Consider the following 26,953-nt stretch of genomic DNA (forward strand, 5'->3'; position numbering starts at 1 on the left):
TATTAGTACTAATATTTTAAGGAGCTTTCTATTCACTCTGAGATGATAAAGAGAAAGAGGCTCCAAAAATTCAGCAAGTAGATGGGTAGAAGAAGCCACTTTGCTGAGTACCCTTCCTACCCACCATGTCCTCTACATTTTAGCACCCTGCCAGGAACAAGTATTTGATGAACAAATGGGCCATGATGTTGGGAGCTGCCTATTGCATTTCTTAATAAACCACTTTTCTTTGACTCACTTCGAATTGGCGGAAGGGGGTTGCACAGGACTACAGAGGGTGGAGGGCAAATGGGAAAAAAGATGGGTCACTAAAGCCAACCCCCTTGCAATTGGGAACCAAGAAGGGTTTACTTCCTAGGGACCATATCAAGTAAAGAGAAGCTTGGAAAGACAATCTTATCAAACACATACATGCTTTGTGTACATAGGCACTGGCCTGCAGGAATACAAAGCCGTCTCAGTGTGAGCAGAACTGTGGGAGGTTCTGCATGCCCAGCTGAATACCAATAGAAGAAACATCCAGGGTAGGACCAGGTCATCTAAGCAACCATGCCCTCCTTCCAGGAGAGCTGCAGAGTCCCTCCATGACTGGGAGATGATAGATAAGCCTAACCCTCAGACTGTCTCTCCCAGAACCCAGCTCCAAATCTACATAGCACTTCCTGACTTCAAGTTTAAGAAGCCTTGGGTGCAGGTCACAACACTAGCTGAGGACATGTCCAATAGAGGCCTTGACACGAGGTTCTTTGGAGCACTGAAATGCCAGGATCGGGAAGAAGAAGATGCCTCCAGTAGGGAGGGAGAGGAACAAAGAGCTGAGGGACATTCTCCAAGACACACAATGGACATGGGGGCACAGTGAGACTTCCAGAAAAATGGACTGCCTTACTCAAGAGCTCCTTGCTCCTTGAGGAGACCAGCTGCGTAGTTCATTCTTAGATGGCAGCTGGGCAGTTGAGTAGCCACCCTGTGCCCTCCTAACAGATCCTATGCTACATTTCTTCTTACTTTTGAAACTCTACCATTACTGACTTTGGGAGGTTTTATAATATGCTTACAAGGATGCTAGGAAGACAATGGCCACTGTCCATGTGCAATTCCAAAGCCGAACTGGATGACACCAATAGGCTTCCCCAGGACTGACTGACTACTTGTCATTCCCATGTCATTGGAGCTCCAAGAGGCTGACTATAAGCTGGAGCGTGAAGTGTCAGAGCCTCTTATCACAGAAGATTCTGGGAGAATATGGTGGGCAGGGAGTTTAAACATCTCTGACTCAAGTGTGTGTCCCTCCAGCCTGGTGCCTCAGGAGTTTTCCATGCCCAAGCTTAGCTCCATCTCATAGGGACATTAGATTCTGATGGGTCAGAAACAGTCAGAGGTACCCAAGCATCAGATGGACCTTGCCTGGATGCATTGGTTCCCTGAATATGTAGAGAGTGAGAGAGGCAGTTGAGAGTCTATGCTATAAAGGAACAAGTTTTTGTAGCCTGCTGAGTATGGTTCTCCCAAAGAGCAGGAGGATGGTCCTTTTGGGATATAAAGAATAAGTGTCCAGACTCTATCCCTGTGGTGATCAGAACCCAGAGTGGGAGCTCTAGGACCCCTTCTATGAGATTAGCGCATGAGGAGAGGTTAGGTTCAGGCCAAAGCTCATCAGTGCCTCCAGGATGACAATCATGGCCAAGCTATTGTCACCCATTAGGTACCACATGCCTGACATGATGTTAGAATTTGTAGTTTCTCTTCTCCTGGACCCTCAACCTAGGAAGGTGAGTATTATAGAATGGGCCTTGGTGAATTTTGAAGTGGGGACATTTGATGTAATACGAGGAGTAAAAGGAGACCTAGACAGATATTAACAGACTGCAGTAGACTGAACACTGGGGTGTCATGCTTCAGAGGCTCAACCCATGTGAGATGGTGATTCCTGTAAGCTTTGTTTCAGAGGTGTTGTGAACATGATGTTTTCAATGAGGAGAGCCTTTCTATAAATCCTCTTCAAGTGGAGCGTATTCTTGCCACCAGCATGCCAGCAGCCCCACACAGGAAGCCTGGTATCAAGGAGGGAAGTCATTATGAGTGTAACCCAATACCAGGTGACAAACGATCTGATGAGCCAGCACCCCAGCTTTGTTCATCTCATACTCATCATATCCAGGAAACTGTCACTGATGTGTCCCTTGTTCCCATAAAGGATGCTTCAGCGTTCCAGCTTGTTGGGTCTCAAGTGCCACCGCCACAGGCTGATGTATTTAGGATGAGCGAGCAGCCCCCCTGAGGGAAGTTCTCAAGGCTCCTTTCCAAGTACAGATGTTTTAAAGCCCTTGTCAAACACTGCACCCACCCAAGTGAGCCTGGGTTATGTCACGCTACACAGTCATGTCTTTACACGGTGACAGGACAGAATTGCACAGCAGGCGTGCCTCTGGAACCACAACCTTGGCCAGAATGGAAAAAGGTTCTGAAATCAGGTATCTGGATCATAGGAGAACCTCAGAGACATGAGTTCAGGCAAAACTGTCATCCCCACATTCAGCTAACCAGTGAACATTTCAAGGCTGGGTTCAGTTCCTTGCCCAGCTGCCAATGCTGATGTTTATTCTAGTGAGAGGCTGGGTTAATTTACACTCAGAAAATGAATAGTGTTGTTTAATAGTGATGTTTGTGTACAACATCAGTGTTCTCCTTATCTTGTTGCAGTTGGCTTACTCTTTCAAATGAAATCAGCACTGTGTACCTATGAATCCACCTAAGATGAAATTTTCCAACATGGAAGGAGGAAGCATCCCAGCTTGTTTGCCCATGGAAGCACATTAAACCAGCATCAGTCTTCACTGTCCCCAATGTCTTGATTGTAGTAACCCCAAGGCAGGAACCTGTAGCTGTGAATGGGCGTGCCCGAGCGGCAGCCAGCAGCTAGCATTTTGCTTGCTGTTCCAGCACACGCTGAGTAAGTCCTTCTCCCAGCAATTCACTGCCGTAAATTGGCTTTTTTGCATGTTTGCATTTTCATCATAATTTTGCTGCTGCACAGCCCCAAACACAGTGTTGCATAGCTGTAATGTGTCCTCGGCCCCATAAGGCAGTAGTGGCTAATGGGAACATGTTAGGGAAGGTTTGTTCAGCCTGAGGCATGAAGCTGACAGATGTGGGTCAATGGTGAAGAATCTACAGGGTATGTTAGATATGCTGTTTAGGGACAGAGAGGTAGCCCAGTTGGTACAGTGTTTACCTAATACCCAGGAAGTTCTGGCTTCAATCCCCAGTACACTTAAAATCAGGCGTGGTAATACATGACTTTGATTCTAGCACTCTGGAGGTAGAAGGATAAGGTCAAAGTCCTCTGTGTATGTATGTATATATCTCCTTTGTTGTCCTTTCTTTCCTTTCCTTTCTTTTCTATCTATGTAGAGTCTGAGGCTATCCTGGTGGTCTTATATATAAGGTCCTGCTGGAAGGTAGGATAAGAAGGAAGAGTGGTGTTACAGCAGAAGCACATGTGTGCTAACAAGTCCAAGCAGAGTGACTTTTAGCTCTAATGTAGACGATCGCATCCATCCTTTTGCCCATAGTCCTAACTCCAGGGAAGAGAGGTGTACACTGTATCTCTGTCACCATGAATCATCTGGGACTTTGGGAAGAAACCACAGGATACAAATTCTGGACTTAGTCTAGGTCAGGTTGCCTGATGAGGTGGGAGCCTGGAGCTGTGTCTCCAGAGCTAAGGGACTCCACATGTCAGCTGACATAAATAGGCTTTACCAAGTGTCTGCTCTGCTCTTTTTCAGGGTCAAGGGGCTGTGAGGCAGACATAGGAGGAGCTGGGATGGAGTGGTGATAATTGTGGTTCTTGGAGTCTGACTTAGGGAGGCTATGCTGGGGAGCTGATGAGGCTCTTGCAGGAATTGCTGGAAGACTATGTCCAAGCACAGAGGTCAAACAGGGCCTGCCAGTGCTGGGGTAGTGCTCTAACAGTATCTCACTCCAACCTAGCAGCCGCACTGACATCCTTCCCGAACTAGGAACTGGAGTTTGGTCCTGCGCCTGGGGCACAACTACACAGCCAATGAACAATGGACAGAATTACATACTTTATTCATACATTTCACAGTGGAATCTCACAGCTCAGAACAGACACAAAACAGGAAATAACCAACCAACAGCAAAGACAGGGAGAGCTAAGGAGGGAACATGTTCTCACACTTCAAGGTGCTTGTACATTTAGTCTTGTAAGTAGGTACCTTATGGCATCTAAGAAGGTCCCTAGAGTGTTGTTCCCAGAGGAAGCATGAGGGAACTCTTTACATGGAGTGGCAACTATTTCCTTGGTGGGAGACCCTCCCCAGCAAAGACGGAGTCCCAGCTGTGACCCATTCACTGCCTTCTGAAGAGCCAGGCACAGAGGAGGAGGCAGAGCCTCACCATAGGTAAGACATTCATACTTCATATTTGGTGATTGTGGCATGGCTTTCCTGGTATAAACCCAGGGCCAGAAAAGGATAGAAGACAACGAGCTCCTCTTTTTCATCTTTGTCCAAAGCTTGGGACTACTAATCCCATCGTCAGTCTACAGAACAACCTAACCATCTGGAAGAGGTCTAATATCTGAGGCACAAGCACACAGTCCAAATGCAGGTGAACTACAGACATTCATCCAGACTAGTGTGCAGGTGCAGTGAGGTAGTAAGGGAATAAACACAACCCAGAAGCAAGGTGACTGGATTCACAAGTCCCTGATTCTAATGGACCTCAGCCTCTAGATGACTAGCTGAGCTATACAGGCTCCATCAAGTACCAGGCCTTACCTGGAGCCAAACCAAAGAGGTAAGTTTCAGGCTGTGAAAGGCTGACAGAAATAGCGGTGGGGAGCCAAGAACCAGACTGAATGATACCATATAGAGCTCACCCAAGGGACATGCAGACATTAGTTTCTTGCTCTGAAGGCCCTGCCTAGGCCCTCAGCCTGGCAAAGGTTCCATCAACCTTGGAAATGACTGTCATGTCAACATGCAGGAGAATAAGTCCTTTACTCCTGGGCTGTTGTTCATGAAGTCATTATAGTATGACCAGCCCAAAACTACACAGCAGAGCTAGGCCACAGGCAATGGGTAGTGTTCTCTCTCTCTCTCTCTCTCTCTCTCTCTCTCTCTCTCTCTCTCTCTCTCTCTCTCTCTCTTTCTCTCTCTGTACCTGTACCTTGGCCCAAGGCCCTGCCTGGCTTCCCTACTCTTCTCAGGTCATCAGACTACTCAGAGGTCATAGTCCTTACTCATCCAAAAGAGGCCTGAGCATAAGCCAAAAAGAAGTCTCAACATGAGAGTGCCACCTTCTTCTGTATTTGGCCCTATGTGCCCAAACCCAACAGGATCTGGTCATCCTTTCTGGTAGGAGCTGCTGAAGTAGCCTGGAGGGTGGGGCACTGAAGCCCTCACAGGACCAGGGAGCACAGTCAGATAAGTCACTGTTTAATAAAAGTGAAAGGCCCTTTGAATCATCTCAAAAGGTACATTGTGCACAGGAAGTTGAAAATCCGCCCCTTGGTTTTCTTGCAGAAGGTTGTTGAAGACAAAGGAAGTCGGGGACAAAGCCACGTGGATTAGCTGTTCGCCTGTGCCAACAGGAAGAAGAGACGAGGTTACTCTCCTAAGACAGACAAAGCTGTCTTTTTCCCCTGATGATCTGAGAATCCGAGTCTGACTCAGGCCTCAGAGACTTCTGCAGGTCAAGCTCAGGCTACAGGTGCAGGAAGCACATGTGCCTCTGCCCAGAAGCCTCACTTGGTTCCAGCTACTCTCTACCTGGAGAGGTCCTCCATTCTTACCTGTGGTACCCCTCTCACTCAGCACTCTCTTTCCTCAAGGCCATGCTGAGTGGCCTTCAGGCTTAAATATATCTGCTGGTCAGTGCCCTCCATACTGCCCCTCCCTCTAGTCTCCTCTTTGTGCCCCCCAGCATAGTCTGGTTTGTCTGTTCCCACATCTTCTTTTGCCAGGAGGACTTCCCCTCAAGAGATGTGACACTGTGAACTCAGGAGCACTTGGATTGACATGATCAGGCTTCACGAAAATGCCTTGGTCCCATTTCTTCTTTATCAGGCAGATACTAGGAGATATGCTCTTTCTCTAGGAACCCTCCTATGAGTCCATGCCTAAGCAGACCATCATTTTGATCCCTGGAATGGAAGGAGCTGGAGACCCAACAGATTGTATTGATGAGCCAGGAAGGTAGGCTACAGGAACTCTTGAACTTCTTCCTGGCTGTGCAACCTCCCCTGGAGCCACGTTGGGGACTTGAGATCTCTAGCCACTCCTCTCCCTCTGAACATGAACATAACGCCCCTCATGAGACCACTCTGAGGAAGAGTACCGTTCTGACTATTCTATCACCCAAGTGTGTGAATGGGTGAAGGCTGGGTAGGCGCCTGGCTCTGCTGATCCTGCACTAAAATGGGGAGCCAAGGGGGTTCTATGAGTCTGGCTCTGCCATCAACGATAGCAGGAAGGCCAGTGAGGTTGACAGTGCCTCCCGCCAAGTATACAGGCACCATAGGCCTGGAGTGGGTGTAGAGAGGAATTGGGAAATCATAGGGATGGGGAGACCTGGAACAGGGGAGTGAAAGGTGACCCAGGAGAAGTCTAGACCATGAAAGTGTCCACTTTCTGACAATGTGCACTCCTCCCGGACCTGTGACTTGAGCTCACAAGTCCATGGACAGTCCATGGACAGTCCAGGAATCAAGGAAATTACCCTCATTTGCTGGTAGATCCAATCTGTAAATACTGTCACATTCCCGTATACTCCAGGTCTGTATGCCTTGGCACAGCCCGAGCCCCAGCTCGTGTCCCCAATCAGCCACCAGATTTCATTCTTCAAAGTAACCAGGGGCCCTCCACTGTCTCCCTGGGGAACACAGCAAGTTACTGAGAAGAAAAGGGCACACCAAAACACACATGCAGAGAGGACACAGAGTCTCCAGGTATGAGAGAGGGTGTGGATCTGTCTCCCCTGCAGGAAGCAGTGGTCACAGTGACATAATCCAAAAGATGCCATTGGTCTGTGCCAACTGCAGTTAGCAAATGCATGGCAGAACACAGTTCAACCACACCAACACTTGTGCCAAGCTAAAACTTCTCTGGAGACCAGAGTGTGCACAGCACTAGTTTCTGCCAGAGGTATAAATGCTGCTACTGGCCACGTCCCTCCCCACAGCTGCTCCCAGCTGGTTCTGGGTCCCTAGGAGGTATCTCTGATCCCAGGCTCATGTCTCTCTCACAGGGGCTCAGTGGGAACTGCACATTCAAAGGTTCAATAAAAACTCACAATTACCTGACAAGAGTCGACAGAGCCCTGGAGGAACCCGGCGCAGATCATGGCTGGTGTGATTAAGTTGTTGTATATGTATTTGCTATTACATTTGGAGGGCTCGATCAAGGGTACCATGGCAGCATTCAGCACATCTGAGGTCTTCCCTAACAACAGAGGCATCAGCCAGCAGCTCTTGTGGACATCTTCCTCAAGAGGCCCATACTCCATGCAGATGACCGCATACCTCTCTCCCCTCCTCCCTCCCTGTAATAGTTAACATTGATGGATGGCATCTAGAATCACCTAGGAGACAAACCTCTGAGCATGTCTATGAGGGAATTTCTAGAGTGGGTACATCAAGGAGGGAAAAGGCTCTCAATATAGCTGGGTCCTAGACTGAAGAAGCAGGAGAAAGTGGTCTGACTATTAGCATCCATCTTTCTTTCTGAATCCTGAATATATTGATGTGACCCGCCATCTTGTGCTCTTGATACCATGCCTTCCCTACAATGATGGACGTCACCTTCAAACTGTGGACAATAAGTCCTTCTTCCCTTCAGTTAAGTAACTCCCTTGAGTTACTTTTGTCAAGAATTTTGTCACAGGAATGAGAAAGTAACTAGTATACTCCCTCAGTCCATCCAAATACCAAGCCCTCTTCCTATGTTGCTAGGTAGGGCTAATTTGATGGTTTTTGTTTAATCGAATGGGAAAAGCAAGGTACATAGCACATGTAAACTGTCCAAAGCCAAAAGCCACCGAATAACCGAGCTGGGATTCAAATGAAGAGGTCCCACTGTGGAAATCAATGTCCCATCCTGGGCGACCCAAAGTCTTACCTTTCTCATAGGTGGCCCCCCACCCTGAAATCCAGCACTCCTGGGCTAGGTCCAGCATCATGCCTGGGTTCGGCAGACACACTGGCTTCACTACATCTGTGTAAAGAGGAGCAAAACGTGAGTTTATCAGTTGTCCTGAGAGAGAGAGCTCAGTAGCACTGGCTGCTCTTCCAGAGGACCTATGTTTGATTCCCAACACTCACATGCTGGCTCACAACTGTCCCAGGGAATTTGACACCCTCTTCTGGCCTCTATGGGCACCAGGCACAGAAGTGGTACACAGACATACTTGTAGGCAAAACACCCGTACACATAAACTAAATTTTAAAAATTAATTAAAATAATAAAATAATATAAATATAATAAAATAAAAATAAATTTAAAAGTTAAGTTAAAAATTAAACATTTTTAAAACCAGTAATCTTTACAAATTATCAACCAGATGACCTCAGCTGAAGAGAATCCACAGGGACACTAAGTGTTGTTTGAAGCCAGCTCTGACCCACACAACCCGGGGATGCTACTGCCCTCTAGTGGGCTGAATCTCACATACCATTAAAAGCCAAGGGTGTCTGCAGCTTCATGAGAGCAATGTCATTATTCTTGGTCTTAGAGTCGTAATTTGGATGGGAAATCACTTTTTCTACCTGGTGTCTACTTCCATAGAACATGAGAGACTGTTTCAAAATTCCCGCAAATGCCGTCCAGTACCTAGGGCTGCTGAGGGGTCTGAGAGACAGAAGGACAGACACGGAAACTCAGGACCACAGATATGAGGTGTTCCCTTCACAGTCTTTTAAACACACATGCTGAGTCCTGGGGTAAGATGACAACCTAAGCCACAGAGTGAGGCTGGGGCAGGGAGCTTCTCACTTCCCTCTCAGCACCCCACAGCTGAATGGCTCCCCAAGGATTCTGTTCCTTCTCCCATCTTCTGCACCAGATCACGATAGAGCCGCACCTTTCTGTAGTACTTGAAATCACATTCTGACAGGACTGGGTCTCACTAATCTTTATATGCCAGAGCATTTACTGACACAGGAGGTGCTTAATAAATACGGACATACTTGGAGTGGCCATGCTTTTCTTTCATCTGTTTTGTTGTTGTTGTTTTGTTTTTGTTTTTGTTTTTAACTTTTAGCTTCAACTACCAGAGGAACCTCAGAATCTGGGATGTATGAGGGAGGAAGGTAGACTCCCAGGAGAGATAGCTTCCCTAACTTCCCAGCAGTGCCTGGGAGGAAGAAAAGGAGGGTATTCCTGTGTGGTAGCAACAGGCAAAGAGACATTGAGACATCTAAAACAGCACTGTCACCCCAACAGGCATCGGAGCTTCCACACTGCTTGGTGTGGGTCACATGGTAGAAGAGCCATATTCCAACCCCAAATGTCTGGGCCATGTGACCCCACTCTACTACCCCAGACTTCACGGAATGAAGGCATACTCTTCCACACAGTGGGCGGCTGTCACAATCCACTCGGGGGTGATGATGGAGCCTCCGCAGACATGGATACCTTGGACGTGCAGGCTGACCTGCCAGGGCCAGTCTCCTGGTGAGGCGGTCGACCCACCCACAATCCTGCTCTGACGTCTTACTGAGCGAACCCCGCATTCTGAGGGTGACAAACACATGTCAGATGTCAGTCAACAGAGCAGAAGACACCAGGGCCAGCACAAAGCCAATCATATGGATTCCACCCAGCTGCCTTTCCCTGGCCTCACCAGGCAGTGGGGTCATTGGAAGGAGATTACTGCTGTCTCTGTTTCCCTATTATTAGGAGTCTGAATAAGCAAGTGACAAGGAGATGCTCTCCCAGGTCCTCAAGGGGCCACTCCTTCCCTGGTTGGGGCACAGGCTAATTCTTATTGCTACCTGGTTCCATCAGGTTTCTGGCAGGGTTAGGAAAGCCCTGGGTAACAGTCTCCTCAGGGAGACTAACACACAGCACCCCAACACCCGGAGTTCTGAGCAAACAGGAGGGAAGTAGATAAGGCTGAGAGTGAGTGAGGAGGCAAGGGAGGGTTTGGTAAATGAGGGGCAATCAGGGTAGATGAAGGCCAAGTCCCCCAGGAAATGACACAGAGGTTCTTTGCTGAGCAGGGATGAGATCTACTTCAGGGTGAAAAGTCCCTGCTGGTCTGAAGAGGGAGCTCTAGAAACTTCGAAACTGTGGGTCGAGCTCTCTGTTGAAAGAAGCCAAGATAATACTAGAAGTAGGTAGAGGTTAGGAACTTCCTGATGTGCTGAAAGGTTCCCAGGCTGGTGTCAGGGTACTAGCTGAGCAGGCCTGGTACATCTCAGCACAGTATGGGGCAAGACTTGTAGAAGCATCCTCTAAGCACTACCTGCACCTCTGTCAGTGACTGAGTACCTGTGAAGCACATGTGGACAGAGGGCTAACAGCAGTGCTCTCCTGGCTGGGCAACAAGATGACCTTAAGGAGATTCAGAGCTCCTTTGCCTCAAGTAGGCCTCAAGTCCCAGGCCAAGGTTGGACATCTATATCTACCTAGTGTGGGGGTCGATGAGTAATTCGTGCACATGCACATTCACACACACACACACACACACACACACACACACACACACACACAGAGAGAGAGAGAGAGAGAGAGACAGACAGACAGACAGACAGACAGACAGACAGACACAGAGAGACCCCAGTTAGCCACCATGCAAGCTCCTGAGAGAAGGTAGAAAGCATGCAGGCGTGCTAGATGTCACACTTTCCTTGGGAAACTGTGTCCAGTGGAAGGCTGGATGACAATGCCCTGGCTTTGGCCTAGGTCAGGTCACTGATGTGAGGCTTCAGGTTCACACACAACTGGCTAACTATCCTTCTGCTTTACGGAGAAGGATCCACTAAGGCCCCCGTACTTATGATGGCACCTAAAAACAAGGCCTGTCAGTGTCCAACCATCACCTACCCTCAGTAGACACTACAGCCCAGCAACATTCCAACACAGCAGGATTACATAGAGATCCTAGTGTAAGCAAGAGGCCTCCAGGCACATCCTCGCTCGTTCCTGGAGGCCTCCCCTCACATATCCCAAGACCCAGGGACATCTTTCCAAAACCACAGAGGGGATCCTACTCGGAAGCATACGAAAGCACCATTGGGAAGTACTCACTCACCTATACAGCGCAAAGAAACCACCATGCGGGATGAGCACGAGTCACTAGAAAGAAGATGGGACTCTGGTTACCATAGGCAGGGAGGGAGGGCGCTGGTGTCTTCTCCTGGTGTTGCCTCCTGTCCACTACTAGTGACCCTACTGATAGGACTAGACCTCAGTGGCAAGGAATGGATTCCGCCACCAGACTCAGACGAGTCCAACTCTCTGCCTCTTCTCAACAGGTAGAACGAGATGGCAACCCAAGTTGATCCCCGATCTGCAATGCGTCAAAATCTTAAAACTTTTGGAGGCCCCCTATTCAATACCACAAAAGGGAAATTTCACACCTAAGCACATGTGAAGTGTCACAGTCCAACCATACTCACGATAGAATGCAATGACCTTAGTTTATGCACATAAGGTGCACACAAGAGCCAGAGAGATGGCTCAGTGGGTACTTGCTTCCAAGTCGGAAAGTCTGAGTTTAATCCCTGAGACCCACATAGAAAGGACTGATTCCTCTGACCTCTGCATGTGTACCACATACTCAGACTAAATAAATTTTAATAAGTAGGGGAATACATGAAATAAATGAATTCTGTCCTTAGATTTGATTCCTAACCCCAAGATATCTCAGACATGAATATTTTAAAAATCTAAACTCTGCAGGGGCACAGGTGAGCTGGCCCCAAGGATGCAAGTGTAAGAAAGCTGACTCACAACTTGTCAGCTGTGCTGTGGGTGGGTGAGGGAGAGATGCCATTTCCCAACTCCTTGTCCCTTGCCATCTGCAGGCAGGAGAGCTGGTCCTGCCCCTCATTGGCCATAGCATTCTGGAGAAAGAACCCTGCATCCTGCCTGCATCAAAAAAATAGAACTGGCCCTGCTGGTGTGGGCATGGGTGAGCTGGTCCCAAGGGCATGAGAGTAGGAGAGCTGGCTCTGCCCCTTGCCAGCTGTGGAACTGGGTGAGCTGGCTGGGACAGTGCTGGAGAACCCATCCTGGTGGTGTGAGTGCAGGAGAGCTGGTTGGCTGACCAACTCAGCTACTATACAAATCCAGATCTAGGGCTTTAAGTTGGCCCACTCCAACATCTACCCCTATCAATGAGCTGCTGGAGTCCATGAAGGAACCAGTCCTATAGAACCAAAACTGTGGGATCTCCTTGACAACAACAGTATATCTGAGAAGAGTCCTGGTAAGGATCTAGTATTCATAGTGTAGCAGAAGCCAGATGACTTGAAAATGAATATTTGCAAGTAAAGAAGTGTGGACAAAAGGGTATACTGTGGGACACATGGTGACACACTACAGCTTCCACAATGAGATCTTTTTTTCTTTTGGTAGGGGGAAGTTTCAAGGGTGGGTATAAAGGAATGGAGAGATGAGTGGAATTAGGGTGCATGATGTGAAATTCACAAAGAATCAATAAAAAGTTAAATCGAAAAATCTGAACTCTGAAATTCTTTCTACCTCCAACATTTCAGACAAGAAATGTCCAACTTTTGGCACCCACTAGGATCGTGGCTTGAGGGAGAGGACAAGTCAGTTTTTACTTCTGTCCTTGTATAATTTAAAATTATTCCCTAGTTTAGGTGTCATGGCAAACACTGGAAATTTCAGTGCTAGAGAGTTTGAGGCAGGAGGATCACCAGTTCAGAGCCCGCCTGGGCTACACAGCAAGACCCTGTTACAAACAAATGAGCAGCTATCCAGTAGTGTCATCAGGAAGTTGTCTAGAAACTTCTAATTTCCCCAGATGGTTTACATGTAAGCCACAGATCACAATATAACCAGCACTTTGCTAGGGACAGAAAAAAAAAAAGTCACTCAAGTTGGGAGTCAATTTCTCACATTGTGCAGGAGAAAAAAAATCAGTGCATTCTGTCCTATAGACACTGTCCCTGGTGTGCTGAAGAGGCCACAGCATGTCCTGACGGCATCAGCTACCAGCTGTGGTTCTGTGGGGAGCAATTGATTTCCCAAACATCAGTCCCATCAGGTCACTTGGACAGATAGAGCTTCACACGCACCAGCCTGTCACCCAAGCACACATCAAATGGGGCCCTTTCCAGACCCCCAAATAAGGAACTTCCACCCAGGTACCAGGTAGGAAGCCTCAAGAAGGGAGCACTGGAAAGAGGGTACTTCTGCACCATACGACTCCATGAAAGCCTTGGCTCTGAACACACACCATGGGCACTTCGTACTGAGTACACGGTCAGGCCATGTTCACCAATGAATCCCTCTGCGAATGCCTCACTGGCCGTTCTAGAGTTGTGTGTGTAACAAGCTGCAGGATGTTACTGTAATGCCTCATTTCTGTGTACAAAGTATTCAGATTCAATGGCAGGATGCAGGGACTCCTGTGTATGTAAGTAGATTGTGCTACACACACGCATTTATCTCATGTATTTTAGTATGCAAATTTGCTTCCATCTTTAAATCATACAGGCACACATACACACATGTACATACATACATACATACATACATACATACATGCAACAGGAATTGTATGGAGATAAATTTCTCGATGACTTATTACCAGTAAACATTACATTTGTATACCTATCTTATGATCCCATATACCTGGGGTCACATAAAATTTTCTTGGGTGGAAAAGGGTCACAACTTTAAGAAGCCCAATGCTAGACAATAACTTTCCTGTCAGCACCTTGGAGTTGTGAAGGCCCTCACCTACACTGGCCTAAGCCTACCTCTTTCTGCTGTGCTCTCTTCTGCACCAGAAGCCTGCACCTCCCCTTTCCTCCCTTCTATACCTGCTGACTCTTCTAGGCCTGAGTCCTTGTGGAAGACAAAGAACTACTTGACTCACAAAAAGCACCCTGCCTCCTGTGCTAAGCCCTGCTGTCTGGGTGAACATCTGGCAGGGCACTGCTCTCCAGCAAGGCCAGCCCTGCCACATTCTCAGGGGGACAGCCAGGCTACAGCGGGACATCCTGGTTGGTGGCCACCAGGAAGGCAAGCCGCTCAGTAGAGATGTGGAGTGAATGATTAGTTCTCCAGCCCTGATATGTAGTACCTGACAGCTGGCCCTAGAGGCAGCTGAGCCACCTGGAGAAGAGCGTGTGGCCCTGGAGGAAGAAATCTCTATGCAAAGAAGACATCATGGGTCCCCAGTATCAAAACCATTGGAAAAGAGCCTAAAGTCATGTCTACTCACGCACAAAGGATGGTTGCCCATGACCCCCTCCAAGCTCGCAATGGCTCAGGCATTACACCTATTACCTGTGGCCTGGGTACAGCAAGTTTTTATTGAACTAGCCATATCGCACCAGAGCCCCAAGTGTTACCCCATGGCATCCTCTCACTGACAGTCATGGGTTGGAACCAAGGGCCAGAAAGTCTCTTGAATTCCTGGTGCCCAATGCTACAGTGTCATACACTTTGTCCCTCTGAGGTTAGGGTGGAAAATAAGCCCCAGGGTCATGGTACTAAGAGCAGAAACATGGTGATGCTCAAAGGTGGGGCTTTGTGAAATTAAGTCATTGAATGGAAGAATCTCTGTGACAGAGTCCTGGTGGCATAAGGACAAGGAGAGAGGCCACTCGGGGCTTAACATTCCTGGCATGCTGAGATGTGGCCCTGGGACCCTGCTAGAGTCATGCCATGTCAAATGGATCTTCTTTCTAAAAGCGTAAGACAATACAATAAAAACAAAAACAAAATCCTTTTCTTTATAAAGCGGTCTGCTTCAGGTATTTTGTTACAGTAGCTAACAGCCAAACAGCATATACCCTAGCACAGTAACCATACCTTCCAGTGTCTGGAGAATAAAAACCAGCCAACCAAACAATAGCGAAAGCCATTGCTAACAGCGGGCCAGACAGTAGAGATTGAAACCAAAAAGGCAAAGTATCTTGTAAGTCCCAGAAGTTGGTAAGAATGAAGTCAAGATCACTGCAAGTCCTGTTTCTAACCTCCAGCAGTATGAAGCTGACCTCCTAACTCCACCTAGAGCATAGTCTAGGAAAATCAGCTCAGGAAGGCATTGTCTATGGGATCTCCTCATCATTCTCAAATTCTGCAAATCAGAGGAGCCCTCCATACCTGTGGTAGAGTTTTTTATAGAGGTCGACGTTGCCTGCGCTCACATTCAGCTTCATAAAGCTCGTTGCCCCGCTCTGGTCTGGTATCCCTTGGCTAGAATAAAAGCTGTTCCTGGAAAAAAAAAACAGGACAATCTTACTGAAAATAATGTGTCAGGCATATCAATTCACAGAGCACACTCTGAATCACAAAGCCACCCTTTGATGACGGTTGCAATAGAAGGGACACCTGAACACTCTAGGAAACAAAACCCAAGTTCAAATTCAGCCATGCTGTGTGAAAACCATTGTCTAATCCAGAAACCTTATAAGTTTAGAGTCTCCCATAAGTCGTGTTTCAGACCCAGGGTGAGCTAGGAAAACAGGATGCTAAGGATGCCTGATTACACACCGTCTAATAAAATGTACAGATGTTAGTCTGCCTTGTTACAAAGTTTCCACTGGTTCTGGTTCACTGTGTACCTAAAAACTCTGAGTCACAGATGATATTTGTGTGTGTGGAGACCAGAGGTCAACACTGAGCATCCGCCTCAGTTGTTCTCCACCTTATATTTATATTTTAAAAAGTATTTTGCTATTTTATGCATATATGTCTATGCACCCTACATATGCCTAGTGCTCTTAGAGGACAGACGAGGGCACTGGAACCCCTAGAACTGGAGTTACAGATGGTTGTGAGACACTGTGTGGGTGCTGAGGACGAGCTTCAGTTTCTCTGGAAGAGGAGCCAGTGCTCTTAACTGCTGAACAATCTTTCTAGTCCCCTCCACCTTATATTCTGAGTCTGGGTCTCTTACTGAACCCAGATATCATCAATCCAGCTAGGATGGCTGTCCAGCAAACCCAAAAGATCTTCTGGTGTCTGCCTCCCCATTACAGATTTCAGCTTGCCTCCACTGCTAGCTTTTACATGGGTGCTGGGAATCAGTCTGAGGCTCACATGTTTTTGTGGCAAGCACTTTACCCACTAAGCCATCTCCCCAACCCCATCGGGTGAATTCTGAAGCATCTCTTTAGTTAAGATGCCAACTTTCACACCATAGACCAATTCACCTTTGAGAACTGGAGAATAGAATGCCCTACTGTGCATAGGAACTCACGGTGACCCCATGGAGGAAAAATCCTCATTAAAACCACAGCTCTTGTCCCGGGCTTAAGGCCTGTCATATTTTATGAGAGCCATAGTCTGGGCGTGGTTTGTCTGCTGAGAGGACTCTGATGCAGGAGGACTCTGAAGAGATGTATAGGAACTTTAAGTAACATTTGAGGAGCAATTCCACTCCCACAAGGGATCAATTCTGTTCTAAGGTGTTGACGTTAAGCCTCTGGAGAAGAGATCGTTCCGCAGCAGATCCAGCCTCCATCCTCCCCACCACATGTGCTTAGCAGCTCTCCCACTTTTCTACCATGAGGTGAAACAGTACAAGACCTTCACCAGAAGCCAACACACGATTTCCCCCAGAATGGTGGGCTAAAATGAACCCCAAATTCCCTATAAAGTACCCAGCCTCAAATGTTTTGTTATAGTAGAAGACACTGGGCAATGCCCCAGGCCAGGGTGTGATGGTGGGAAATATTACATTATTCCATCTCAACGGTGTCCAATGTCTCTGGTTGCTGAAATTCTCTGTGTAATCCAGGCTTCCTTGGAATTCATTCTGTAGACTAGGCTGGCCTCAAAATCAAAGAGCCACCTTCCTCTGCCTCCTAGGTGCTGGGATGAATGATGTATACCACCATCACCCAGCAGAAAGGAATTCTTAAGCGTGACTCCGCTCAGGTCTCTTCCATGCCCAAAGCCTTCAGTGAACAGAACAAAGGTTCAGCTCATCTGACTAACTCCAAGGACGAAATGTGACCTATTTTTCTTATTTTGCACTCTTCCCCCTGGCATCCAAGCACTCATAAAGTATGGGCATTCCCAAGTAACCAGGAAAGATGGAGGGCAGGCGCATGAAGCTAGGTTGACAGTGACAATGGATGAGTTGCCCTCTGCTTTGTAGAACCATCTTTTTTAAGGTGACAAGTGTCTGCAGCATCCAGTCCCTGGCACATATAGAGAGCTGGAGAGACAGTCTTTAAGTGTCATTATGATGGCATTGTGTCCCTCCTAGGCTGCCATACTTACTTGTATCCCATGTCTTTACATGCTGCTCTCCCGTAGCTCTCATTCCAATCATCCTGGCAGACGGGATACCAGGCTTTCCTCTGAGATGAGTAAACCTGGAGGGTGAAGCTTGTTCCATAGAGGCGAACTGTTCAAGGAGAAAGATGCTCCATGAGTCCTTAACTCTAACCTCATATCTTCTAGTTGCTGTCCTACCCCAACACTGCCCACTACAGCTTCTTCCTAAGGCTATGGTTGCCCACAAAGAGGGACCATGAATCTCTGTTCCCCCAATTGAAAGCATTCTGAAAGAATTCCAGACATAAGTTCTTCACCATGGCCCATCGCCTGCCAATGACCACAGGAATGAAAATATGCACAGTCAAGCAACACAGTAGAAAGTCATTCAGCTGTCAATGGGAGCCATGCTCTGATAGGCGCCACTATATGAATGGGCCTTTAACCCATGACACAAAGTGAACGAAAATCCCAGCTTAGGCAACCTCAAACATATGAATGTCTAGGCTAGAAAATCTAAGAAAGGGTTGAAGAGATGAATTTGGTCATTAAGAGCACATAGTGCCCTTGTAGAGGACCCAAGTTCAGTTCCCAGCACCTATGTTGGGTAGCTCAAAAACAGCATGTTACTGCAGCTCCAGGGAATGCAACGCCTTCTTGTTCTGGCCTTCTGGGACTGCACTCATGTGGCATACAGACTGAGAAACAAACATACATACACATACTTTTCTAAATGTATTTTAAAAGAAAATATTAAAAGGGGGAGATTAGTAATTTCTTAGGACCTGAACAAGGCTGGTTTAAAAAAAATGAATAAAATATAGAGAAACACGAAGTCCCTACCAAGCTCTCGTTTTGAATAAGTTGATTTCACATCCAAATCCCATGCCCTGGCGGAACACCCAGGTCCCTGACAAGTGCCCCAATATTATAGTACACGAATGCTGAATTGTTCATTTGCATTTTGCCTCGAAGGGCACCAGCTCTTTCATTTAAAGACTAACATAGTTAGATGCAGCTAGGCTCTTCCTTACTCAACTCTGGTCTCCAGAGAGATCTGCTTATCCCAGCATTCAAAAGACTTGTCATCTGATAGAGTTACAAGAGCACAAACTCAGAGCAAACTCTTAGGTAACTGGTGGGTCACCCAGAAGGTAAGGAATTTACAAGAAGAATCTTCTAAACGGCTGCCAAAAGACAGGGCCATGTAACCAGGGGAAACGATAGGATCTGGTCAAGCCTTGGCTCACTTCTCACTTCTATCCTGACCCTGACTCAGTGGACAAATAGCCTGACACCTTAGAGACTGCTCCCAGAGGGAGGCCACCCTGGGACCTGACTGTCTTCAACGGCTTCAGGGATGAAGGAAGCCACAGAGCATGCGTGTTTGGTGTATAGATAAAACTCTGTGACAAGCTAGGCAATAGGATGTCAGTCGGTGCCCAAGAGAAACCACGAAGCCATGAAAAGCCATACAAAAGTCCCAACCCCATACTGCAAAAAGAACCAACTCAATCCAGAAGGTTTGCACCTCACAGAACACCCAGCACAGAACATTCTAGAAAAGCTAATCTATGGAGACAGTCAAAGACCTGAGGCTGCTAGGGGACACTGAGGGAGAAGAATGTACTGGGAACAGGAGGCTTAGGGTAGGGCAATCAGGGTGTAGGTATACGACCAGTGCTGTGCTTTGTCAAAACCCATATGGTCACACCAGGGACATGGCTCTGGTTCCCGGGGACAAGGTTCAGGGACCAGTGTGTTAATGCCTGGGTGACTGCTGGAGGCAGGGTGGCCTCTCTCTGCAGGCCTAACAGTGCTTTCAAAATTAAAGTGCTTAAATGCGGCTGGGACTGTATGCTTCCACAGTCAGCGATGGGATTCCTGCATGGTAGGGTAGGGACAGTGGCATGAGGAGTGGCTGTTGTCCCTCCTGTCTGCCTTCCCACACTGATGAGGCAACATGATGACAACAGGCTCCCAAGGAGATATTTTTAAGAGTTAGGATTTTTTCCCCTAAATCTTACAGAGCTATAAGTGATAACTCAAAGTACATGTTTGGGGGTCCAAGATAATGATTTGGTGAGTGTCCATCACGACGCATCTCCTCTACCAACGGATCATGCTTGCCTCCCTCCCTCCCACTGGGTTCCTTCTCCTGTCTACAGTGAGGACACTGAGGATTGGCTCGATAAAACAAATAAGGAGCTGGTGGGTCCTGGTGTTCACACACTTGGGAAGAAAGTGCCATACACATCAGCACTCCCTCCCCTCCAGCCCCCACCCCACCCCACCCCCACTTTGGTTTTCTGAGACTGGGTTTCTCTGTATAACAGCCTCGGCTGTGCTGGAACTTGCTTTGTAGACCAGGCTAGCCTTGAACTCACAGAGATCTGCTCGCCTCTGCCTACTGAATGCTGAGACTAAAGGCATGTACAACCATGCCAGTTTCCATGCACATTCTTAAACATTTCACATTTAAAAGCAGACATGAAGGAGAGGGTGAAAGTATGCTGTTCCCATCTATAGGGGACACACGCCATGCCAGGTCATCTGCCCCTTTTATATGAAAACTACATAAACCCAAACCTCGGATGGAAATGCCTTCCTAGCAGCTTAGCTCCTAAGAAGGCATCCTACTGTCCACTCACAACCTAAGCTTTGCATCCTGGGCACTGAAATCCAGCCTTTGTGATAAACATGAGTTGAGGCCAGCCTGAGTAACTTAATGAGACCCTGCCTCAAAAAAAGTAGGATATGCACAGGAATGCAGAGTAGTGGTGGAACGGCTGCCTTCCATGTGTGTGGTCCTGGCTGCCACCTAGTGTTGAAATAAAATGAAATAAAAGTTTATCGCTCATATACAGACAGGAGCAGAAACGCAGTGATATCTACTCCACATGACACCTTAGCCATTCTCAGCACAGACACCAGAGCCATCGTAGGCTGTGAGCACTGTACCTCCCAAGCACCCATCTGCTGAGGAACGGGGGTGGGGGTGGGGCACAGAACAGGTATCAGTCGACTCAAGTGAACTAACAGCCGGGCCCCATGCTCCTCCTTGGGAATTTCTTTGAGCCAAGACCAATGCCATAGAATCTAATTCACATAGGGCGTAGAGGTGAGGATGCAGCAGAAAGCTGCCCTACCCAAAGGGAGCCCTGATTAAACAAAACCAACCTTGGACAACTAGGTCTGTGAGCTTTTTACCCCAAATTCCAAGAAGACTGGAGACTACTTGGGTGGAGACAGCAAAGCTTGAGAGATTCCTGGAGAGAGCGGGACAGCGATGTGAACGTCCCATTTAGGAGAATGGATCCTCGGTGGGGACACATCTGAACTAAGCAGGAAGTCAGAGAGGAGCCATGGCCTCAGCCCCTGGGCACGGACAATGCTTGGGAAATGAGGTCCAAGAAAAGCAGAAAAGCAGAAGGCAGCTGTTGCAGGCAGCAAGACAGTGGCTCACTGTCAACTGCAGAGCCAGGAAAACATAGGGTCTAGGTCACCCCATCACCCCTCCAACATGGAGCAAGCAGACAGCAGGCATGACCCACAGTGCCAGGATGTCAAACGGTCTAGCTTCGACTCTGGAACTAATCAACTCTGCTCCCTAGGTGTCATTATTGCCCAGCCTCCTGACTGTCCTTGAAGTCAGCTTCAAAAATTAACAGCACAAGAAAGACAAATGCATCCAAGATTACTCAGTGGGTTAAGAAGCTTGTCATCAGGTTGAATTTGATCTCCCAGAATCCTCATGGTAAAAGGAGAGACCCAGTTCCTGCAAGCTGTCCTCCATCACCGTCCCTGCCGTACACATAGTAAGTAAATATACATTTTTTAATTTTAAAAATGCAAAATTAAAACTTCTTCAAGGGGATATTGCCCTGTGCTTGTTATTAACGGAACAACTGTCAGTAAAATTTTGAACATAACTTGTGCTGGTGAGGGTGAAGAGAGAAGGGAGCCTCTGAAATTGGCAATGGGATTGTAATATATCGAGCCATTAGTGAAAAATAATAACGGAGGTTCCTTGAAAACACTAAAACATCCGGACAGAAACCAGATATAGATGTTTCCTGAGAGACACAGCCAGAGCATGTCAAATACAGAGGCGAATGCTAGAAGCAAACCACTGAACTGAGAATGGGATCCCCGTTGGAGGAATTAGAGAAAGGACTGAAAGAGCTAAAGGGGCTTGCAACCCCATAAGACCAATGATGCCACCCAACCAGAGCTCCCAGGGACTAAACCACTACCCAAAGACTATACATGGATAGACCCATGGGTCCAGTTGCATATGTAGCAGAGGATGGCCTTATTGAGCACCCATGGAAGAAGCCGCCCTTGGTCCTGCCAAGGCTCGACACCCAGTATAGGGGAATGTCGAGGGGACGGGAAGGGGGGTGAATAGGGAGGGGAACACCCTTATAGAAGAAGGGGAGGAGGATGGGATAGGGGACTTATGTCCGGGAAACCAGGAAAGGGAATAATATTTGAAATGTAAATTTTAAAAAATCCAATAAAAAAAAGAAAACACTAAAACAGAATTATGATACAACTTCTAAGAATCCATCAGCTGGTGCATGGGTGAAGAAATGTGGTACATGTGCACAACGAACCAGGATTCAGCTATAGAAAAGGATGGCGCCCTGCCACTTGTAACAATACAGATGAACTTGCAGGACTCTGCACTAAGGAAGGAAGTCAGTTCAGAGAGGCAAGCACCATGGAGACATGGGATCCAGAAGTCATACTCACTGTAGCTGAGATCAGAGGTAGTGCTCACTAGGAGCTGTAAGGGAGTGGTTGGGGCTAGCTTGTCAAAATACACAAAATATTAATTACACAGGAAGAATGAATTCAAGAGGTCTATAGTCCACTACGGTGTTAACAGCACACTGTCCATTCAAAGACAGACCACATTAGTCCACTATAAACATAAGAGCACAGGGCATATATGTTAAGCAGTGTGGCTGCCTCATCCATGGGAGTACATGTATAGAGACATCACACTATACTGGACAAACATAACATGAGCTTAGCTTGTTAGCTATTAAGTAAATAATTTAAAGGGAAAAGCGAATAGACTTGTTCACTGCTGTCACCGTGGACACCACCTTAAACGAGGGCACTCATTTTTAAAACCAGCACAGTGCACCCTGACTTATTTTCGACAGCCTGCTTGTTTTAACTGTCATCCAATAGCAGTTGGAAACGTGGCTTTGAGTTACCGAGTCCTTGCTGGTTTTGTTCCCTCTCCATCACTGTGTGGTGCAGGGTCAAAACCACAATCCCCAGCCTGGGCTCAGCACCCTGCCTGGCTGTCCCCAGCTGCCACTTTGTAGCAGATATACAGAGCCCAGCACTTCCTGATCCAGAGCCAACTCACCACACCGGTTCTCGTCTTCCCCGTTGGGACACTGTGACACTCCGTCACACCAGAGGGAGGAGCTGATACATGTCCCTGAAGACCCACACTCCATCTCTGATGAAGAGCACTTGCTGTCCCCTGGCATTGGATCGGGAGAAAGGGAAGAAAACCCATCAGGCTGAGCATCCAAGGCACTGCAGAGCCCTTAGGAGTCTTGTCATTCACCCTCCAGTCCAGTGAACAGGAGAAACCACCTCCTCCTAAGAAAGGGACATGCCATGGCCACCTGTAGTGGTTTGAATAAGCTTGGCTCTTGGGAAATGGCACTTTTAGGAGGTGTGGCCTCGTTGGGATAGGCGTGGCCATGTTGGAGGAAGTACACAGAAACTCAGCAGGGAACAGAATGATTGCTACTTGGATGAGAGAATGTTTTCCCACAAGCCACAGATTAGGGAAAACAAGAGTTCACTGTCAAAACGGTACATGGAGAAAAGGGAGGATAGGGCAGTCTTGCCCTCAAGGGAAACCATGTTGGGAGGCATCACGTGGCTCCTCCAGCCTGCGAGAAGGGTCACAGTCACAGCCATGCACACAGTGGCAGCATCCAGCCCAAAACTTACAGAACTTCCAAAGCAAGCCAGCAGCCACAGCAGCACCGGCGAGGACAGTGCCCAGGGCCAGGGCGACAAGCATGGATTTCTTAGATTCTGCGGAATAGAGGGATGCTCAGGTCAGTGCTGTCAGGAGACGCTTAGAGTCATTCAACTTGAAAATATCACGTTTGCACATGCCTGTCTATAACCCTAGTACTCGGGAGGTGAGGACAGGGCAGGAGTTTAAGGCCATCCTCGAAACAACAAAGAGGAGGAGGAGAAGCAGGAAGGGGAGTATCTCAGGAGTCCAAGCCCAAAGGACACTGGCTACACATAGCAACCAGGCCAGCTTAACCTGAGCACCTTTAAACTTGCTTAAAACTCTTGCATTACCTAAAGCTGGGGAAACTGCCCGGTTCTAAGCCTGTTTGTAATAAGGTAGTGAATTCTGCATGCTTCTCGTTGAAACCACCCTGAGCCTGAGAAGCACAATGATTTTACGGCACACTTTCACATTGCCATGCAGCCAAGAGTCCTAGTTCAGCTTCCGTACGTGGGTCCGTTTATACCACATTAGGGGAGAAAAAGCAACGATTCATTCATTTGGGTTTTGTGTTGCCAAGGATTAAACCCAATGTCTCACTCATGCTTGGCAAGTGTTCTACTGCCGAGCTACACAGCCACCCTAAGAAACGGCGTTGCCACACACATACAAATGTTAGTTAGGGGCACCATTTCGTGGGGTGAAATGTGGCATGAAAACATCTGCTTGGGGAAATAGAAACCGGATCTGAAATGAAATACAGCAAAACTTAAGCTCTTAAAACATCAGGACGCCTCAGGAAGGGCTTGAAAATGGGCCAATGTCCACATGAAAAACAGCTTAAAGAGAGAGCTGCCGGATTACAGCAACTGCGAGTATGAGTCATATAATACTGTCCCCCCAAAACATCATGGGGCTGCCGGAGAGTGGGGGGTCCAGGTAGAGCACTTATCCTTCCCATGGTAACTTTGGGCTTTTCCTCCTGGCCACTTTGTTTCCAGAAATAACAACTCTGAGACAAATTATTTATGAATAAATGCATAGGCCATAAGCTTCTTCTTGTTCCCCAACTAGTTTGTAACTCAATTACCCTAATGATTCTACTCTATGTCTTCCACATGGTAAGTTACCTCTCCTCGGGTTTATACAACTGTCTTCTCCACAGTTAGAGGCGAATCTGACTACTTTCCAGAATTCCTCTCTCTCCCTGCCAGATGTCCCACCTTCTAATTCCTGCTGCAGTTCATTGGCCATCGTTTTGGGGGTTTTTTTGTTTTTTTTTTTAATTGACAGGTGACGCTTGAGAGAGTCACCTCAGCATCCCATGGCTGCTGAAAGAACCCTGTGGTATTTGACAGCCACTAGCCACTAAACTGCTATTGATACTTTCAGTAATTAAGAGTTAAATGGAATTAAACTACAGTGTATAAACTGAGTCACTCAGCTGCCACGGGGGGTTTTATAAAGTCACTTACTGCCAATCCTGATGACCTAAGTTTGGTCCCCAGAACCTACATGAATGATAGGACAGGGCTAAATCCAACAGGCTATTCTGACCTCTGCAACACTCTGTGGTACACAAATAAATAAATAGATGTTTAAAGTGAGCAAACAACAAAAAAACAAAGAAGAAACTCTTTGTTTGGAGATGTGGCTCCGTAGTTAAGAGCACTTGTTGCTCTTCCAGAAGTCACATACTTGGTGACTCACGATTGACCTTGGCTTCAGTTTCAAGGGATCCAGTGCCCTCTGCTGGCCTCTGTGGGAACTACATGCACTTGGTGCACATACGTATGCGCAGGCACTCATAAAATAAGAATAAAAATTCATCTAAGAATAAAATAATTTAGAGAATTATTTTCAATTGCTCACTGATTTCTTCCAGCCATAGCAAACAGGGGTTTCGCTGCTGAACGGAGGTTTAAACCAAAAGTAGCATCAAGGTTTAAAGAAAGAGCCAGATGTCAGAGAAGGGACCCTGGGGAGTCTGAAATTTGGCTTCTAACAGTGAGGGGCTGGTCACTTCCAGCAACTCCCTCTCCAGGTGAAGTCCCAGCCTCGCAGGGGGTACGGGGTAAGGTCCTTGGAGCTTTCCTTGAAAGAAAGGCTAAGAGATAGAGTACAGGGCAGGGGAAATGTCATTGAAACCAACACTCCCAGACTAGAAAGTGCCTTCAGGCCTGGGGACCCCAGTTGCAATGCCACTGAGCTTCCAGAAGTCAGCAGGGCAGGCTTGGGTTGGGCTCTGGAGCCAAAAGACCCAAGCTGACCTGCTTAGGACTGCTTTCACCTGGCTACTACATCCTGTTAGTGATATAAAAAGTTTCCAGAGAATTCCTGGCAATTGGTCCTCATGCCCATCAACAAGGATTGTGCCCCTATAGTAATGTGGGCAGCCTGTACTCTCGGCAGCCTCACAGGGGAGGCCTGGGTCTGAAAACCTCACAAGGCAGTGATTTTATCAAAAGGCAGTGAGGGGTGACCGTGCCTTCAGGCACCAGGGCGGAGCCACCAAGAAACCCACAAGAGAAATTCCTTATGGCTCACCTGATGAACTAAGCACACTTTCCTCTTTGGGCTACCTATCTGCATGCCATCATATCTGAGATAAAATAACTTGCTTAAAGCTGCCCTTGTGGTTCAGGGGTAAACATTTGCCTAGCATGTTCAGGAACCTCGATCAGCAGGGAAAAAAAAAACAAACACTAATTCAGTAACTTGGCTGGTGAGTCAGGGAGATTAAATCCGGTGTCCTTCACCTCTGGTTGGGGCGTGTGCAGAGTCGCAAGCTGGCTGGTTTGCTTAGGACCATGCGTGCAGCAAGAAACCCCCATTTCACCTCTGAACAGGCGTTTGTCACTAGCTACGGTCTGCACAACATAGACTTGCAAGGTTCAGCCTTGGGCCATTGCTCATTTATATCCATCCTTCCCAGCAGCCTGTTGGCTCAGCCCAATGGCGTCTCTACCTCACCGAGCTGTTGACTTTGATCTTCATAGGCTCTTGTAGGTGCCACTCAAATGGGTAAGTTCCATGACAGTTGCTAAAGCAAACAGATAAACCCAAAGCAAAATGCCCTACCAACATAATAGAGGACACAGGTTCAGAGCTTAATATCGTTCTGGCAAAAATGTACACTTTTTGACGTCTTAATAGCAACAACATGTCCTTTCTTTTTCAGTTTTCTTTTGGGAGTGTGTGTGTGGTTGGATTCCCTCCAGCTGGAGCTGTAGAGGAACTCTGGTGCTCTGTGAGAACAGTTAGTGTTCTTCACTGCTCTAACGTGATTCTAAAAACATTGTCAAGGTGAGTGCAAAAAAATTAGTAAAATGAAATGACTAAATTACGTTCCGGTTCATGGGACACGGGCATCAGTTTGGACTTCTGGCAGGCTAATGGTAGGAAGCCCAAGACTCTAGTCTAAAAGGCCGACCACCAGATGGTGATTTTATCAAAGCACAGCCAGACGTTTCACAATGCAGGT

At 47.4% G+C, this 26,953-nt stretch overlaps 1 protein-coding gene and 1 long non-coding RNA gene across 5 annotated transcripts in view; one reads left to right on the forward strand and one right to left on the reverse strand.

The window, feature by feature from the left end:
- Nucleotides 1-2,959: 2,959 nt before the first annotated feature.
- Nucleotides 2,960-6,073, forward strand: LOC134480979 (uncharacterized). Its single transcript, XR_010056081.1, has 2 exons — nt 2,960-4,430; nt 5,556-6,073. It is a non-coding gene; the product is annotated as an uncharacterized LOC134480979 (long non-coding RNA).
- The window catches only part of Tmprss2 (transmembrane serine protease 2), a 39,518-nt gene continuing 16,635 nt past the window's right edge, over nt 4,071-26,953 (reverse strand). For 2 of the 4 annotated variants that reach the window (XM_008768547.4, XM_008768548.4), the window contains exons 4-13: nt 23,454-23,540; nt 22,852-22,971; nt 17,466-17,592; nt 15,339-15,449; nt 11,284-11,327; nt 9,593-9,761; nt 8,701-8,876; nt 8,148-8,243; nt 7,330-7,472; nt 4,082-6,903 (exon numbers count right to left, since the gene is read on the reverse strand). In XM_008768547.4, the coding sequence (XP_008766769.1) occupies nt 6,469-6,903; nt 7,330-7,472; nt 8,148-8,243; nt 8,701-8,876; nt 9,593-9,761; nt 11,284-11,327; nt 15,339-15,449; nt 17,466-17,592; nt 22,852-22,971; nt 23,454-23,540 (1,508 nt within the window). In that variant the 3' untranslated portion in view covers nt 4,082-6,468. Of the gene's footprint in view, nt 6,904-7,329; nt 7,473-8,147; nt 8,244-8,700; nt 8,877-9,592; nt 9,762-11,283; nt 11,328-15,338; nt 15,450-17,465; nt 17,593-22,851; nt 22,972-23,453; nt 23,541-26,953 lie in introns of all 4 variants that reach the window. The other 2 variants (NM_130424.3, XM_063270250.1) reach the window with 2 other exon arrangements.

Source organism: Rattus norvegicus, chromosome 11 (assembly GCF_036323735.1).
Source record: "Rattus norvegicus strain BN/NHsdMcwi chromosome 11, GRCr8, whole genome shotgun sequence".
NCBI classification, from domain to species: Eukaryota; Metazoa; Chordata; class Mammalia; order Rodentia; family Muridae; genus Rattus; species Rattus norvegicus.